This window comes from Asterias rubens, chromosome 8 (assembly GCF_902459465.1).
Source record: "Asterias rubens chromosome 8, eAstRub1.3, whole genome shotgun sequence".
Lineage (NCBI taxonomy): Eukaryota > Metazoa > Echinodermata > Asteroidea > Forcipulatida > Asteriidae > Asterias > Asterias rubens.
The window spans coordinates 3,517,327-3,535,333 of NC_047069.1; the positions used below are offsets into that span (position 1 = coordinate 3,517,327).

An 18,007-nucleotide genomic window follows, 5' to 3' on the forward strand; every position below is an offset into this window, starting at 1 on the left:
CTTCCTGCCGTAGCACTGTCATTGATCAGAAGACTGTAAGGAAATATTTAAAATCTACTAATGTCAACAAAAGCCCTGGGCCTGATGGTATTTGTGGAAGAACTCTTCAGTATTGTGCGAAGGAGCTCAGTGGTGTCTTCAGTCATCTATTTCAAACTTCTGTTGACACTATTCCCGCCTTTTGGAAAACCTCTACAATTATTCCCATACTGAAGAGAGACAAGCCCAAAGAACTCAATGACTTTAGACCTATTGCACTTTACTTCACTTGTAATGAAAACTTTGGAAAAAAGTATAAGGTCTACCATTTTATCTTTTACAGAACATCGGTTAGACCCTCTACAATTTGCTTACAGGGCGTAGTGTTGATGATGCCAAGCTATTCATGTTAAATAAACTGTACACTCATCTTGAGAAGCCATATTCTCATGCCAGGATTCTTTTTGCAGACTTTTCATCAGCCTTCAATTTAATGCAACCTTACATTTTAGCCCAAAAGCTTAATCACTGACTTTCATCTTAGTGACCAACTCACTGCTTGGATAATTGATTTTCTTTATTGTCGTTCACAAAGCGTTTGTGTTAATGGTAAACTTTCTAATGTAATATTCACTAGCACAGGTTCACCGCAAGGTTGTGTATTGTCACCACTTTTGTATATTTTGTACACAGACAACTGTAGAAGTAGCCATGACGATAGATTGTTAGTTAAATTTGCTGATGATAGTGCTCTCATTTCACTCCTTACGGGGGTGGTTTCAACCATTTGTACATAATCTGCCTCGTCATTTTGTCAAGTAATCTTTATATTTTTAAATTATTGTATAATTGTATATTTCTCTTAATATTTTTATATGGAGCTGGTCTGCTATTGTAATTGCCTGCAAAGGATGATTAAAGTTTTTTTAATTGAATTGAATTGAATTGAATTGAATGTCATGATCAGACATGCCAAGAGGTGCCTTTCCATATGCCCGATATGCAGCAGGAATGTTTCCATAACACTTGTTAAGAGTACGTTGACCTCTGGTGGGAATGTCCACATATTGGAAATAGTGGGGCATCACTGGTTCAAGATCACAATGGTTGAAATCACCTGTTATTATGTTAACTGCATCGGGTGATTTCTTTTCCAGTTCGAGTATAATCCTTGCGATTGTGGCCGCAGCATTGTTAGCATCAGCTTGAGGTGGAACGTAAACAACAGTCACAAAGATCTGAGGGAATTCTTTTGGTAGATAAAATGGTCGTAGCCCCACCGTTAAGTTTTTCTTTAATACAGATATTAGTACACCATTTACGATCCGTGTAAATACAGACTCCACCGCCAATAGTTTTTCCCGATTCCACCGCCAATAGTTTTTCCCGATTCTTGGGTTCTGTCCATGCGTTCGCATATGAAGCCATCAATATCAGTCGAAGTATATCATTAAACCAGGTTTCACTGAAGCACATAAAACTGCAATCTCTATACTCATGTAAGTACTTTGTATTGCATTAAAGGCAGTGGACACTATTGGTAATTACTCAAAATAATTATTAGCATAAAACCTTTCTTGGTGATGAGTAATGGGGAGAGGTTGATGGTATAAAACATTGTGAGAAACAAGAGAGAAGGCAAGTCTTTGACAATTACCAATAGTGTCCACTGCCTTTAAGTTCATCAAGTTTATTGCAGAGAGAACGAGCATTACCAGTAATAATTGTAGGAAGCGGTGGATTAAGCTTCCGTCTTCGGAGGCACTCGTAGTCCACCTTTCTTACCCCGTTTGCGTGGTTTCCGTAGCAATTCCTCTGGAATATCAAAACTGGATGTGGCAGAAGCTGGTGACCCGCGGAAACTCAATAGTTCATTACGTGTGTATTCAATGCGTGCATGTTGTAATGGCCACTCAGTAGAGGAGAGTGCAAAAACACTGCAAAAAATGCTTGAAACACAAACTAAGATGGTGTAGATCCAAAACAGTTTTGCTCTATCTGCCATATTTAGGTGGACGAACGACCCAAGCGTTAACCCAAGCGTTAAGGAAACACAGACGATAAGGTGAAATTAGCAGAAATAAAGCGAAAAGTACATAGGATTTTTACATCAGGGTGGTCGCCACAGAGCAGCGCCCTCTACAATAAACACTTTGGGTTGAACCCAAACCTGTTTTGTTTTAAAAGGCTACATACCTTAAGTGTAAGACCCAGATCTCCCTGTAATGGTTGGTCAGTTGGTTCCTCAATTGCCCATTTACCATCATACTTGGCAAGATCTGCATCAACTCCATCCTTTTTAGCAGCTGATACCACCCATCTACGTCAAATAATAATAAGAACGATAATATTAATAATAAGCTAGTGGTTTCTTATAGCACACACATTTTTCACTCAATGACGCACCAATATCACAGTATTATTCCTGCAAGATACAGCCTTCTTTATTAAATGTATCATGGAACATTTGTAAGTCTAAAATTCATACAGGGTACGAAATTAAGAAAATTTGCTGGTTGCCCCAAGGGCAACCAGCACCTGAAAATAGGTTGCCCACAAGAAAAATAGGTTGCCCGAAAAAAAAAGAGATAAAGGTAAGTCTTACTCTAACTCTTGACTTACCTAAATTTTGTGGGTTTTTACCCAACGTGAAACCAAACTTTAGGAGGCTCATTGTTATTCTTTGTGTCATGCAACTTTCGTAAATATTAGCTGTCAGTGTCAACCACGCAAATTAAAGTAGCGAGTGGATCTGCGCTCACACATGCTCGCTAGCTGTTCCCACACGCTTGTTATGTGCGCGTGCAGCATAACACGCGTGGCACCACTGATCCCCGGAAAAGCGCAATTTCTAGAAAGCGCGTGTGCCCGCAGCCTCCATTCATCGTGTTTATCATTTGCAAGCTGGTCCCGCGCGCGGCACACTGTGCAGCATGACAACTGCGCGGCACCAGCGGTTGCTGGAAAGCGCGTGTGCGACCAGGATCAGCGGTGCAAACGTTGAGTCCCAACTATAGAAATGACCCAACTATGTGTTTTGCTACACAGCAAAGATGGTAAGTAAAGGCCAACATATCTGCAGTTAGGCTGATTCTATAGTTGGGACAGAACAAGAACGTGAATTCCAATTGTAACTGCTGTACGTGTACCCTACACAGGTGCATTACTGTCCCGCTATTACACAGCACTGCAATTTTAACCGCGCTGTGCCATCGCATATTATTTAATACGTGAATGATGATGCTGGAATGTTCTCACATGGCTCGCGGTCCGGTTGACGTCGTGGAATATACAAAAATGGTTGAACATCATAACATCATTTTTTTTATGTGGAAAATTCAAACGATCTTTGGAGCTGGCACAATATAAGCAGGTTAGGCCTAAATTGTTGTTTTTCATAAGGTTGCCCGTCGGGCAACGGCGACACAATCACAGGTTGCCCGGATGATTTTTTGGTTGCCCCGGGCAACCGTTAATTTCGCACCCTGTTCATACCCTGATATTTTCATAAGTGAAAGCTATTTTGTTTAAATATACATTGTAATAAACTAAGAGTAACCTGGCATGATATACACAATTTTGACGGCCCATCCTTTCAACTAAATCAAGATAGAAGATTTTGAGTCCCTAACGTCAGCATTTTTGACTTACCTCAAAATTCTTTTAGATAATTGAGGTATTTAAATGATCAAATATTCATATTTGCAAGGGTAGGCCTATTTATTTATCTTTTGAATGTGCAGGTGGCGGGGATGTTGACAAATAATTTAACAGCAAAAGACAATCAAAATCCGACAATCGCCAATCGTCCGCTTGTAGTCAGGCACCGTCTATGTTTTCAAGGAACGCGAGATAAGCACGTTTTCTGCGCAATCTTATACTTGTGCAAAATAAATCTATCAAGAAAATAATGTGAGGCATTTACTGAGATTCGGGACTCCATTGGACAGCTCCAGATAAAAAACCAACGTCTTTCAGATGATTTACATCAGGAATACTTCCTTTCAAATGCTAGGTTTTGGAAACTAAATCAACTTCTATTCAAGTACATTTGGTGTGGATTGCGCCAACGTCATGCAAATTCCATCATGTTTTCGTGAACGTCACTGCAACTCGGTCAAAAATGACATTTGATACTGAGGTTTATGACCTAAAAAAAAAAAACATGGACGCTTGACAAAGTTTTTATTTTTGATAGATTTTAGGTAACAGAGGCTGCAATAATCAGAGAAATTACAGTTGTGCTGTGCCTGAAAACAAATCGTGACAGACAATCCCTTTGTTTTTCCGTAAATTTTTTTGTCCTCCTCTGTCAGGCTTAAATTTTCTGTGTTTGGTGTTTTGCTGATTTTTGTTGATTTTTTTGAAAGTTATCCGATGGGCCTCATCATAGAAAACAATGAATTTCTTGTGTTTAACTTAAAATGCTATTTTAGGATTAAATATATATAACCACAGGTTTCACTGACTGGAGACGCTACTTTTTTTAAATGACCAACAAGATGAATACTAAGTGAAGTATCCTTACATGAACATTTTAGTAAACCTAAATATTGTGACGAAATGGTCGATTGAGGGCGCCGTGCGGCGCGGGAATCAAACTAGTTTTGAGGGAGACAAATTCAGTCGGTAGTGGATCTGATACGCAGCCACGCGTGTGGCCCCTGGATCCCCAGAACGTACTGCTCATCGTATCCACTGGAAAAGACGCATTTTGTAATTCCCGCGTCCAAGATCTTCACTTTTAGTCCAGACATCTAACGATAAGCATCCCCATAAAGCATACTCCGAGTATTTTGTACATTGCCAAATTGTAAGTTGTGATCGAGTTGTGATAGAATAATAACCAAACCAGATTGAAACTTCAATCCATATGTTCTCCTTGTCAAATCTCTCTCTCTGTCTCCTCTTTCTTTAATTCATCGTTATTAAATACAGAGATGCCAACATTGAATTTTAAAAAAGAGTAGCATCTCCCAAATGTTAAGGGCGAGCGCAGCTTGGGCTCCCTAAACCGATCTTTCTATTACTCTCTACAATGCTAATTAGCTCATTTTCAGGCATTGTTGTGAAATAACAATTACCTGTATGCATCAACAGAACAGCTACAAATGTTTATAGTGGCCAGTGAAAAAAATTTAAAAAAAAAACCTGATTTCCCTCATCTTCTGACCTATGTTTCAAAAATAAATGCAACATAAAAAAGGGTGGCCTTACCTAAATGTAACATAAAAAAGGGTGGCCTTACTTAAATGTTTTTGTTTTAATGATCAGAAACGCAACAACAAGCTATTGGGAGAGAGAGAGAAAAAAAAAAAAAACGTGTCCGGATTTTGGGCAAAAAATACGTGTCCGTATTTTGGGCATTGTCTGGACATCGGCGCTACAATTACTGGTAAGAAAACATGGAAACTGTCTAGCTTAGACCTCACAGGCCACTCAGTTGAAGGTATTTTTGTTCAGAAGGTCTTCTTTTTTTGTCGCCATTATTTCGTACTTTTTTTGCCAAGCTTCGATGAAGTACATGTACAGCCAGCGTGTGCACAATAATAGTGGATACATGAGGAATGAGGTTACTGTGACACACGTTAGCTCACACACAACCTCATTCCCCACGCACGTGTGCACTATTCCCCATCGTGTAATAGAGATCAATGGGTACGATCTTGCAGCAATGCACTAGCGTAAAAAATGCACACTCAGCCGGCCAGCCAGGGAGGGCACGCAACAATCATTACGTCGAGACACGTACATTGTTCCAGTGAATTCGCCGCTATTATTCAACACTGCGTTCTAAAATTAAAAGTGTTTTTTTCTTTTCTGTTACAATTGTTTTTCTTAATTGTTATTTCCACTTAATAGTTCATTAGTTGTTTGCATGTATTGTACGATTTAATAAAATTATATTGGGCGGCTTGTTTAGCGTGTTTTATTGAGTATTATCGTAGCGTCGTAGTCACGGCTCGAAATCGTATTTGCTACGCCCAAATCGTGTATGTTGGTATCTCTGAAATACAGGGCCAAACTTTAGGGTTTCATCGTTCAGGTTTCTTTGTGTGAAAAGTCCTTAGACCTCGATCACGGCGCGTTACAATATGTATACAATTATTTATAATATCTGAAAAGGTCAGACATTTTTTTTTTTCATGACATTTGTGGTTGTTAAATGGTCCATATTTCAAAGAAGATGCCATATATTTTAATACAGTCCTTGTTTAATGAAGTATGGGATTTTTCCTTATAGCACCATACACAGACATGCCAACCTCTGGGATCACAAAACTGTATTCTGAAACCCCCAAACCTGTATTTTGCATCAAAAACCTGTATTTTTTTTTTTAACACGCGTAAACGTAGTTTTAAGCCCCGAGACAGGCAAAATAGAGAAGGTGTGAAGGCCATTAAGTTATCAAACAGCCTAATTAAAACCAGTTAATTAAAACTTGAAGGGAAAAAAAAATGATAATAATAAATAAAATAAATAAAAAAATAAAAATAAAAATAAAAAAAGAATTGGGCAGACGTTTCCCTATGGCTGGTTAACCCAATGGAACAGGTTTTGTATGAAAAAAGATATTGATAAATCATATCTTAAAGACATTGATTAATCATATCCTATTTCATATAGAAACCCTTGTCAATTAATTAAATATCATTTTCTTTGTCAAAAGAAGACAAGTACAAAACAAAACCAATTTAATTTCAATGAAGACAAAAAAAAAAAATCATCCCAAAAAGTTTTGTTTGTTGTATTTGGGGGCATAGTTCTTAAATTTATCTTATAAAAATCTCGCTTCAGGCGCTCTATATCTTTTGTGTCTTTATTTTGGCAAAAAATCCTTTTGCAAATGCGATTCGTCCGTTCACAAAACGACCGATACCATATAAGGGCATTTGACAACAGCGCCCTCTGTTGTTCAATGAATTGTGTTAGATGGGTTCCCTGTGAAATCGGGACGTCAGATAAACTGGCGTGTAGTAAGCATTGCAGGTTTGTGCTACTAGCGTGCGTGCAATGATGGATGCGAGGGAATCTCTGTTGCGCTCGCTCGATGTGTGGTGAAAGTTAAAAAAGGAATACCCCCGTGGAATAATAGAGTTCACTGGATAATCATTTTTAGCCGTAAGTAGTCGGCCGAAAACTTATTTGTGTCAATAACAAAATATTGAACTTAAGTTAAAAAAGGGCACAACGGCCAACTGGGATAAAATTGTATTTTTGCGGTGGCAATGCTCAAACCGTATTTTTTTTGCAAAACCCGTACACCCGTATTTTTTACAAAAACCCGTACGAAATACGGGAAAAACGTACTAGTTGGCATCTCGTCTTAAACGCAGCGCGCTAAATATAGATACATACGTCATCATTGTGCATGCACACAACACGTGGACATGTACTTGCATATACATGTACATGACATAATGGCCGCACGTGTGTACACACAGATGCATGGCAGAGCTGCAATTGACTATACTACTGTGTGCATAGAGTATAGTACATTATGTGCGATGTACTGCACAAACAAGCACAATGCGGGGATTATAAAACTGTTTTAACTAAGTTGGTTTAGTTTTAAATTCAATTTTAAAATCAATTTACATTTTACAAGATTGATAAAAAGTGTAAGATTTTAACTTGCGTTCATGTTTTGGGAAGTTTCTCTTACAAAACTTTGGTCGCCGGCAGTTTATTGCCAATGCAATAAATAGAGTCTTGGTTTTCATTGGTAACCACCTGTTTAACGCTGGATGGTTCATTGCTGCTGCGAGACACCAGGGGAAATCTTACTGCTGCAATGCATACTGCACACGCTGTGAAAATTTTCAGTCAATAAAATAAAAGCTGGATTTTCATTGGTAACCACTAATGTAATAATAGAAGGTTCATTGCTAACGCGAGATACCAGGGAAGATGTTCTGCGCATGTGTGTGCATGTGCAATACACTCGTCGCAGCAACAAAAAATAGAATCTTGATTTTCATTGGTAAACACTGTGTCATGTTAGATGGTTCATTGCCAATGTGGGATACCAGGTAAAATCTTGCTTTTGCATTCAATAACATTGATCACGCAACTAGTTTTGATTGTAAGTTGCGGGTGTTTTTTTTCTTCTGAAAATTTATAATGCGCTTATAAACTCAGTGGATCAGTATCTTTTCTTAAGATTTCTCCAATGTTTGAACCATGCAAACCTCCTAATCCCACCATTGTCCGGAGTTTGGAATTAACAACCTTGCTTGCTGACTCGCGACTCCCGATTTCGGATTAGTGTTGCTAGCGGTAGCGTCCACTTTAACACCTCTATTGTATGTCTTGAAAGCCACAAATATCGACTTTACCGGCTGTACAGGTATTTCCTTTGTTGGTTTTTGAATTGTTCTCGTTATAGAAGGGTTTTAAACAATGTTTTGCTCGTAATGGGTCTCCCAAATTACCTCGTTATAACCGTGTTCTCGCTACTACCGTGCTCGTATAATCAGTATTTTAATGCATTGAAACACGCATGGGGCCGTTCGGGACCGGCAAAAAACCTTGTATCAACCGGAACCTCGTAACATGCGAGCTCGTAATAACGGGAGTCGACTGTACATTGTTTACAAGGTGCCTCGCACAATATGCAGCCAATCGAACCAGGAACACAAGGGCGAACTCCTTTTCTTATACGATATTTGCAATGGGTTATTTTACGTACACATTACACATGTCTCTTTGTTCCAGCAATAATGGATAAAACTGCTGCTTTGCTTCATCATTATTGCACGAGCCTTGAGGTCAGAGGCCGTCTTGGATAATGTTTTTCCTGTAGTTAACAGCTCTGCCTCCACATAACAGTGGAAAACACAAGATGACACAGAAAAAAAACGCCTTGATAGTTAACAGTAAGCCTGGACGATATCACAATAATATCGAGATACAATATTGAGAAAAACATTGTCAGTATCGATGTTGGTTTTGAAAATATTGCTACATGTACTGTGACAGAGACAATATTTGTAATTCAAAGACGATATGTCATGTATGTAGGGCCACTGATTTTCCGCGATCGCGGAAAACGGACGGAATTCGCGGAATTTGCCCTTTGAAACGGAAAACGGTATTTCAGTTTTTTTTTTTTTCATGTTCTTTAGGCCAAAACTATTGCAATTGCATTCTCTACTAAGGATCTTTTTGTCAAACTAAAAAAGCATCAGAAATCAGACCATTAAAAAGTAGATCGTAATCGTGGGTCATTCTATTCCAATTTCCACCCAGTACACACGTTGTTAACATGCGGAGGGCATTATTCACGGCACGTTTTTTACATTTTTGTTTCACCCAAATTGCATTTTCTCCCTCCTTTTTACCAACAATAATATACAAACTAGCTTACCTATGATCCATAAGAACACATACATGTACAATGTTTTTTCATCTCGGAAAGGTCTAAAATAAAACCGTAAACTGTCAACATTCTGTCGCCAAAGCGAAAACAAATTGGCTGGACATTTTGTTTGTGGAAGGAGAACGGTCACGTCCATAGACTTGGTCCCAAGTCTGTGACATGCTAAAACAGCGCCCTCTTGAGGATACACTTCCGTCATTAGCATAGAGCTATATATATTGACTAGAGCGCTAACTTGCTCTGCGTTTTGAAGCCACCCTGGGCGCAGACATGTTTGGTGTGTTGCGTGAATTCGGAATTTTAAGAGAACACACATTGCCGCAATTATTTTACATTCGGCGTGTGCGTATACGTACGCAGCTGTCCACTCGCGTACGACTTGATTGCCGTACTAAAAAAAGTAAACGCGCCTTTTAATCATGACGCACATGACGCTTGCAGTTTCTGCGCTGATCAGCAGATTGTGCGTTCACATTTACTGCATTTTTTGCTTCGATGGCACATAAAAAAGAACAGACGCACGATCATGCAAATAGCCGTACAATTGCCGTACAAAATTTCAAGCTTTTGTATTGGTTTGTACATAAACATGGATGCGCCCACATGGCTTCAAAACTTGAGTGCGTGTATAACGGGGTGTTAGCGCTCTAGTCAATATAGGGCCACTGATTTTCCGTTTCAGAAAAGTGCAAATTCCGTTTGGCAAAAACATGAATTCCGTTTCAGGCACAAAAAATTCCGTTTCATGTTTTTTTAATTAGATAAAAGGTTGTTTAATACCCAGGGACACACTTATAAAAATCAATTTGAGATAAGTTGCACTGTTGACTTCGTAAAATGTTCATTTGAACTGACAAATTTCAAAAAAATACTTTTTTTTATAATTGTGGATTATTTTGTATACTGCTGTTCTAAAAAGGTTGCACTGTGACTGCAGTATCAATGCACATGATGTGATAGACTTGATTCCAAGTCTAAAACTGCAGTTGATTCTCTGCATCAGCCACATTGTAGGCTAATGACAGGAGTGTATCCACAAGAGGGCGCTGTTTCAGCATGATCAAAGACTTGGGACCAAGTCTATGGACGTGACCATTCTCCATCCACAAACAAAATGTCAGCCATTTTGTTTTCGCTTTGGCGACAGAATGTTGACAGTTTACGGTTTTATTTTAGACCTTTCCGAGATGAAAAAACATTGTATGTGTTCTTATAGATCATAGGTAAGCTAGTTTGTGTATTATTGTTGGTAAAAGAGAGGGAGAAAATGCAATTTGGGTGAACAAAAAATGTTTAAAACGTGCCGCGAATAATGCCCTTCGCTTAACCATGTTGACAACGTGTGTACATCATGTGTGTAAACATTGAGGATGGTGTGAAGTAGAACAGAATGATCCACGGTTACGATCTCGTACTTTTTAATGGTCTGATTTCTGATGCCTTTTTAGTTTAACAAAAAGAATCTTAAATAAAGAATGCAATTTCAATAGTTTTGGCGTCAAGAAAAAAAAAAAAAAAAAAAAAAAATCAAATTTTCTGAAATCCCGTTTTCCGTTTCAAAGGGCGGATTCCGCGAATTCCGTCCGTTTTCCGCGATCGCGGAAAATCAGTGGCCCTATCAATATATATAGCTCTATGGTCATTAGCCTACACTGCATGCAATGTGGCTGATGCAGAGAAACAACTGCAGTTTTTAGACTTGGAATCAAGTCTATCATGTCATGTGCGTTGATACTGCAGCCACAGTGCAACGGCTGTTTACATGTTTCTGTTGCATTGATCAGCAGACACAATTTAATAAAAATTAAAAAATTAAAAAATCTTTTTTAATGTTTTTTAGAAAAATGTCAGTTCAAATTAACATTTAGGAAGTCAGCAGTGCAACTTATCCAAAATTTATGTTTATAAGTGTCTCCCTAGGTATTAAACAACCTTTTATCTAATCAAAAAACATGAAACAGAATTTTCTGTGCCTGAAACGGAATTCATGTTTTTGTCAAACGGAATTTGCACTTTTCTGAAACGGAAAATCAGTGGCCTAGATATGGTCCGTTATTTGATACACTCAATATAAAAAAATCCCATCCATTGACTAGTAATCTTTGAAACAAGTTTTTAAGCAGCACCATGGCCCACACAGAAAAGATCAGATTTGTTTGGGCTGATGCCACGAAACCCTGAAGTTTTTAACTTCGACTTTCAACAGATCGCAGCTTAACTCATAGACTGTTTGTATGTCTTCCTACCTACATGTAGCCATGGTGGTGTCTCTTTAGATATTGGCGCTGAAGCAGAATACGACAAACGTGTTTTGGAATGTTAACAGGCTAAAGGACTGATGGACGGATTTCCGATTGGCCACTTTCTGATTGGCGGAAACACTCTCGATTAGTGTGAATACTTATGTTGTAATGCTTCTTAGAGCGTTGCCATCCCACAATCCTGCAGAGGTGCATATTTATTGCCAACGTTACTCGCGTGCTATACTTTATTATTATGGGATGAATAAACTGCTTGTTGCCGTGGGTGCGAAGCTGTAGGGCAGCTTTTTAGAGATAACAACGTCCAATATGGTACTAATATGGTCCAATCAATTGAGGTACAAACTATTTATTTATTGAATCAGAACCAGTTGATAGAAAATACAAAAATGTAAAGCGTTCTGAATCATGAAATAAGATCTTAATTCTGTAATAATTTTTCCTCGGCAGTTTGTATCCATTTTATTAAATACTTTACAATCATGTTTTGTTTGTTTATTTTTAGTTTTAACTCTTCACGGAGGTGAGCATAGTTAACTACTTAATTTATGCTGATTTATGCTGTCTTAATAGAAGTTTCTTAAGGATTCAGACAATACATTCCTATCAGTTGTCGCCCGACGTCCGCAGATATTCAGATATTAAAGAATATCCGGTTACTTGGTTGTTACAGGACTATCCGGTTTATAAATAGGTATTCGCGCCCATTGCGGATATCCTGTTAAGAAAAAAAAGGGATTCTCGGTTACGGATAGGAAAACCTATTCGCCATTGACCGGATATTTGAATTATTCGCCCAGGCCTACACACAACATTGGTAAACAGTATTGACCATAAAATAACAAACCTGTGAAAATTTAGGCTCAATCGGCGATATGGTAAACGCTGTCGAGCTACGTCAACAATACCTTATTGTATTACACAGGAAAAAAAAGACGTGACAAATGCAGAAAACTAAAATTGTTTTCTTTAAACAGTTAGTACTAAATGAATAGTCCCTTTTTGATCAGTAAACCGATTAAAAGTTTAACCGCCGCAGGCTTACAATGTACTGTCCATGCCAGGTACATGCAAATTAACTTTTGACCAAGAATGAACTTGTAACCTTGCTTTTGGCCTAACTGAGCCATGTAGGCCTACTGGATGTAACAAGTAAACATCAAAATGAAAAGCAAAATTAATTTTAAAATCTTTTCAGAAGAATGCTCTTGAATCCTTTGAATTTACCTTTTTCCAAGCAATGCTTCTTGTAGAAAAGCCTCATGAAAGTATGTTGGTCCCTTAACCTGTGGCGGAGTAAACTGCACAACCACTTTCTCTCTCACCGTTTCCATCTCAGTTTCACCTTCAACTTCAACATCTGTATCAAAATCATATCCATCTTCTTCTTGGCAGTGAATCAGGCAGGAGCTCCATAAAAGCACCATTCCTATCACACACCTACTGAGCTTCATCTTCAAAGCAAACATCAAGAGAAATCATTAAGAATAAGAAACCAGTCTACTACACAATGTTCTTGCGGAAAACCATTAACTGTGTGTTTAACCCTCTCCCAAGGTTGTAGCTACCACTGTCGGAGCCGGTCGACTGGCATAAAATACGTAAAATAATTTAAAATTTCATTGAAATAAGTGAAAAATAAAGAAACAAACAATTTAAAGCTCCTAATTAGGTGTGTGTTTTATTTCCCTTAAAACAGTGAGAAAAAAACAATTTTCTGCTCCAAAACCGCGATCTCTTCCGCGATTGTTGCTTAATATTTACCGCTTGAATGCTGTGAGTTTGTTGAGAAGGTGCAATCTATGCATTTACAATGGCAGCCAGTACCCAGAAGTACGCTGTTTCGCAATGACATTTTGCGTGTCACTTGTCTCTGTGTCGCAAGGCAACCCGACTATATTTCTTTGCAGTTATCTTGTATGGCCGATCGATCCCACTTTATTGTGAGACATTATAGAGGACATCACGGGTCGAGGATGAACATTGTTTTGAAATTCAAAGTGTTCATAAAAAAACAAATTTTCTTCAACACTACAGAGTAGAAATGAAACTTTTTGTACCCATTCAAGGAATAAAAAAAAGAGGTAGGACAAGGCCCATTCAAGGAATAAAAAAAAGAGGTAGGACAAGGCCCATTCAAGGAATAAAAAAGAGGCAGGAAAAGGCCGTGTACGGCAGCTCTGATGGGCGGACAAGGTTGGTGGAGTTGCCACGTTGCATAAAATGTTTATTTTTAAAGAATTTTAAGAGTGAGGGTAGGGTTGATGATTTGTCCTGTAAATTTTTTACTTTTGCAAAAGAATTGAAAACATAACAAAAACGAAATGACAAGAATCTTTTGAGTTTATTGAATGCACTTCGTTCGTAAATTGTCAATGAATATTACTCAGTGAAATCTGGATTTCTATTTTACAAATGTGCTTCCTTTTTCAAATGGAATAGTCTAGATTTTGCGGCAATCAATTTCAGTTTTTCTGAAACTTGTCTCTCCACTCTGCATCGCCTGCTGATGAATGTATGCAAGCTTTTCAATTGATTAATTCAACACACACAAATTCTGCCTTACAAAAAAATTCCCTACCTACTACCTACCTAGCCTATTTTGAGATGAGACGTAATCGGAAACTGCCCTAACATTTTACTTTAAAACTGAATTTGTATTTATTCTCTATGGCTCCCTGGTTTTTGCCTCTGACAATGACTATGTCAAAGACAAAACTATGGGCAGGAGAGAGCCTAGGGGGAGCCCATCAACGCTATAAAAAAACTAACACCCTTCGTCTTCCAAGGACGCTGCCCCTTCACATCACCAGGGACTTTCAAACAGACCCAGGTTGTGAGCATACGCTGCCCTCGATACACCCACCTTGACAAAATTAGCCGACATCAAATTTGCCCTCTCCTTCCATAATTGTTGTCATAAACAAACACTGGTGACCACATTGGTTGATCACTCAATCGAGACGCACAAATTCTTGAAACAGCAAAAAGCTTCAGTTCAGTTCAAAGGCAAATTTAACAAACCTTATTAAAGGGACACCTTGCCTTGGATACGGCGAGTTGGTCTTTGAAAAGCGCTTGAAACCGTTTATGAAATGTATAGTAAGATAGATAAAGCATTTAAAAGTAGAATATAATGATCCACACAAACATGCATTGAAATTGCACGTTTTCTTTTTACGTGGCCATCTAACAAGGTCGTCTATTTTATGAACAAGTCAAAATGTTGACATTGCAAACGGAGTTTAAATCATGTTTCAAAAACACCAATCCTCAAACCACAAATTCATTGAAATGGTTTTTGATGGAAAAGGGATAGTTTAGGGCATAAATTAATATAAAACTTTCCAAAAATGCAATTCTAATGAGTTCACTTCCATGGTTTGGGTTTGGTTTTTTTTAGGGGGGGGGGGTTCAGTTTCAAAATTTTTTGATTATCAATACATGCTGGCTAGTGAAAAAAACGGCGGTCGAGAATTCTGGGTGACTCCCCTGGCGGGCGATAGAAGAAAAAAATTAAAGTAAACCCCTGTCATGCCTATTGGAGGCAGTAGCTCCATGGACAGAGGAAGAACTTGTTGTTTGTTGTGATGTGTTGAGAGCTCCATGGGTTCAAGGCTTTGGCTGCAACCAAAACGCTTGCCAGCTTGCCCTTCTTACATCGGCTGCGCCTTGAACACCCAGCGGGGTGGATAAATGTGCGCATTACAAAGTCTTTGCTTTATTATGGGTGCGTTCGATTAGCTTCCACGGGTCAACCCTGCAGTGCTCATTCAAGTGAGCACCTGACAAGAGCTAATCCAACGATCACTCACCCTCTTGTGGTGTCATCATGCACCATGGGCCAGCCCCAAGAAGTGACCCCGTTCCACAAGCTAGGGCACTAGGGCACAAAGAGCAAAAGCGTGCACAATCTGCTAATCTGCTCAATGTTTGTACAAAGTTTGTACAAAAAATGATGATTCTGATAAACTGCGTGCAATCTGAAGATTGTGCAAAATTGTGTTAATTTTTATTTTTTCCCGGTCTGGCCCCAATGCGTGTGAGCGTGAGACAGAGCCCAAATGCGTGAGTCTCACGCCTAATGCGTGACACTTGGTAGGTCTGCTATTTACCCCTCCTGCCTCACGCTGAGCCCCCGTCACTCACGGCCATCCGGCCGTCGACTTGTCTTAACCGCAAGTCGAGTGGTCTGACGGTTGAAATAAATCATCCGCCGAGTTGTCTGAACCATCGAGTTGTCTGAACCGTCGAGTTGTCCAAACGGATGAGTTGTCCAAACGGATGAGTTATCCGAAAGGACAAGTTGTCGACCGGACCAGTTGTCTGGTCTTCGGCGCCACCACTTTCTCATTCGATATGAAATAATTACAAATATACTTATTCATAGTATCTAATTTACCTCAAGTCAATGAGATATCCCTTTTTGTAAAAACATGGAGGTAGAAATAGACTCTCCACACTGCTCGTTACCAAGACCAAGTCAGTTTTTATGCTAAACTGAACTTTTCGGAGTAATTTAGTAAATACTAAACCAAGCCCAAGCAAGAGAATGAATGAAGAGTGGTCATGGTGGTAGCGGTAGCAATCTCCATCCATCATGTCCATCATGACGGTTCAATTCTAGCTTCTTGATTGTTTTATAAAGCAAATTAAAAGTTAGTTTGAAAACTTGCATTTTGAGTAGTCCTACCTTGTTTGTCTTACCTTGAATACCTAACGATCCTAAGTTAATAGTCAGATCACTCAAATTTTCACACGAACCCCCCTATTTCATGTATTTGAATCGTGCTAACGGCTAAACGTGCTCTTCTCCCAGCTCTATGCATGAGGTAGGGACGGTCGAGAAAGGATGCTGTTAAAACCAACATACGTACATATGTATGTATGTACACGGCCATGTGTGCACTCTGTTTTCTTGGATGGTCGGTGTGCAGCTCCTGGTGATGGAACGCCAAGGAGGCATATTGAAAGAACATCCTAATCAACACATCGATCGGTCCTTTGCATCGATCGATCGGTCTTTTTGCATCATTCAATCTGTCCGTTTCATACGGGGCAGCAATATGGGACCCATACCATACCGGCCAAATCAAATGTACAGAGAAAGTTCTGAGGAGGGGATAGGAGCTACGCTTTATCACACTGGGAACTACAACTGAGCGTCACAGCTATGTGATTGGATATCGGACTCACGACACTTCAAGAACGACGATTACAATCACGTCTAGTCATGATACAAGATTCTCAACCATGCATCAGATAGCCCATGGAGGTACCTCCATGGAAAGCCATTCCTCTCCCAGACTACATCAAACTCCCAGAGTCCCCAATTAGTATGTAAGGATAGATTATTTCATATTCTACCTGGAAATATTTAAACCGAGACCGGATCGTTCCTAGTCAAGTCAGGATACAGTAACTTACCGCTGGTCCCAAAAAAAAACATTACGAAAAAAGCAACCATTAGACAAGATGGTTTTCCTGCACGGTGATTGGCTTACGATGACATCATCAATTGAGGCTCTACGGCAGGCCGATCCGTGGGAAACTACCTACCATGTACCGTGTATATATGGTGAATGTTTACAATATGCTTTCCTCTTTCTGTTGATGTATTTTGGTTAACGTTGAAGCTCCGTTTTTAGCCTTTTAATTGTGGAAAACTGAAAAATGTAAACAGAGTTCAACCTTTGCATATTACTATTATTACTTTACATACATGTTTGAAGTGATCGATGACAAACAAGTTTCAAACCGCTCAGATTGCTCTGAGATTAATTTTGTAAAATGTGTGTGCGTTTTTAAGCTGCTTGTAAAATTACCATGTAATCGGATTCGAATTTGTTTAAAACCGGTCAGATTGATCTGAGATTAAATCTGTAGGAACTTTGATTGACTGATGTGCCTCGCCCTTAGAAAATGTGCCCCCCCTTGTGCCCCCTAAAAATGTCTAAAACAATGATCGGTCGATGCAATAGGCCGATCGATGTGTTGATCAGAGTTTGTGTCTTTTCGGTGTTCCATACCTACCGGCTTTCCTGCCTGCCGCATGCGATGAGTCAATCGTAAAATTCAGTGTGAATGAAGCGGCGCGCACAGTAGTCGCGTGGGACAACGTGAATGGTCAACATAATTCCAACTGCATACAATACACCCCCCCCCCCCCCCCCAACCTCTTTTTGTGTTGATGCCCGCAGCTTGCTTGTAATCCAAGGACGTCACTTTTTGTTCAATACACACACAAAACAACAGGTCAATACGTTGCTCTTGTTCACACTGTGTCTATGCACTGCAGTTGGTTGTTGCCGAATCGTGCCGCACTGGGCCGGGGAACACTGCGCCAACAAACAAACAAACAAACAAACAAACAAACAAACAAAC

General features: G+C 39.3%; 1 protein-coding gene across 2 annotated transcripts in view; it reads right to left on the reverse strand.

Annotated features, from left to right (window-relative positions):
- The window catches only part of LOC117293677 (calnexin-like), an 82,225-nt gene extending 65,761 nt beyond the window's left edge, over positions 1-16,464 (reverse strand). Inside the window, exons 1-3 of one of the 2 annotated variants that reach the window (XM_033776077.1) lie at positions 16,331-16,464; positions 12,851-13,077; positions 2,176-2,299 (exon numbers count right to left, since the gene is read on the reverse strand). In XM_033776077.1, the coding sequence (XP_033631968.1) occupies positions 2,176-2,299; positions 12,851-13,077 (351 nt within the window). In that variant the 5' untranslated portion in view covers positions 16,331-16,464. Of the gene's footprint in view, positions 1-2,175; positions 2,300-12,850; positions 13,078-16,316 lie in introns of both variants that reach the window. The other variant, XM_033776078.1, reaches the window with a different exon arrangement.
- Positions 16,465-18,007: the final 1,543 nt, after the last annotated feature.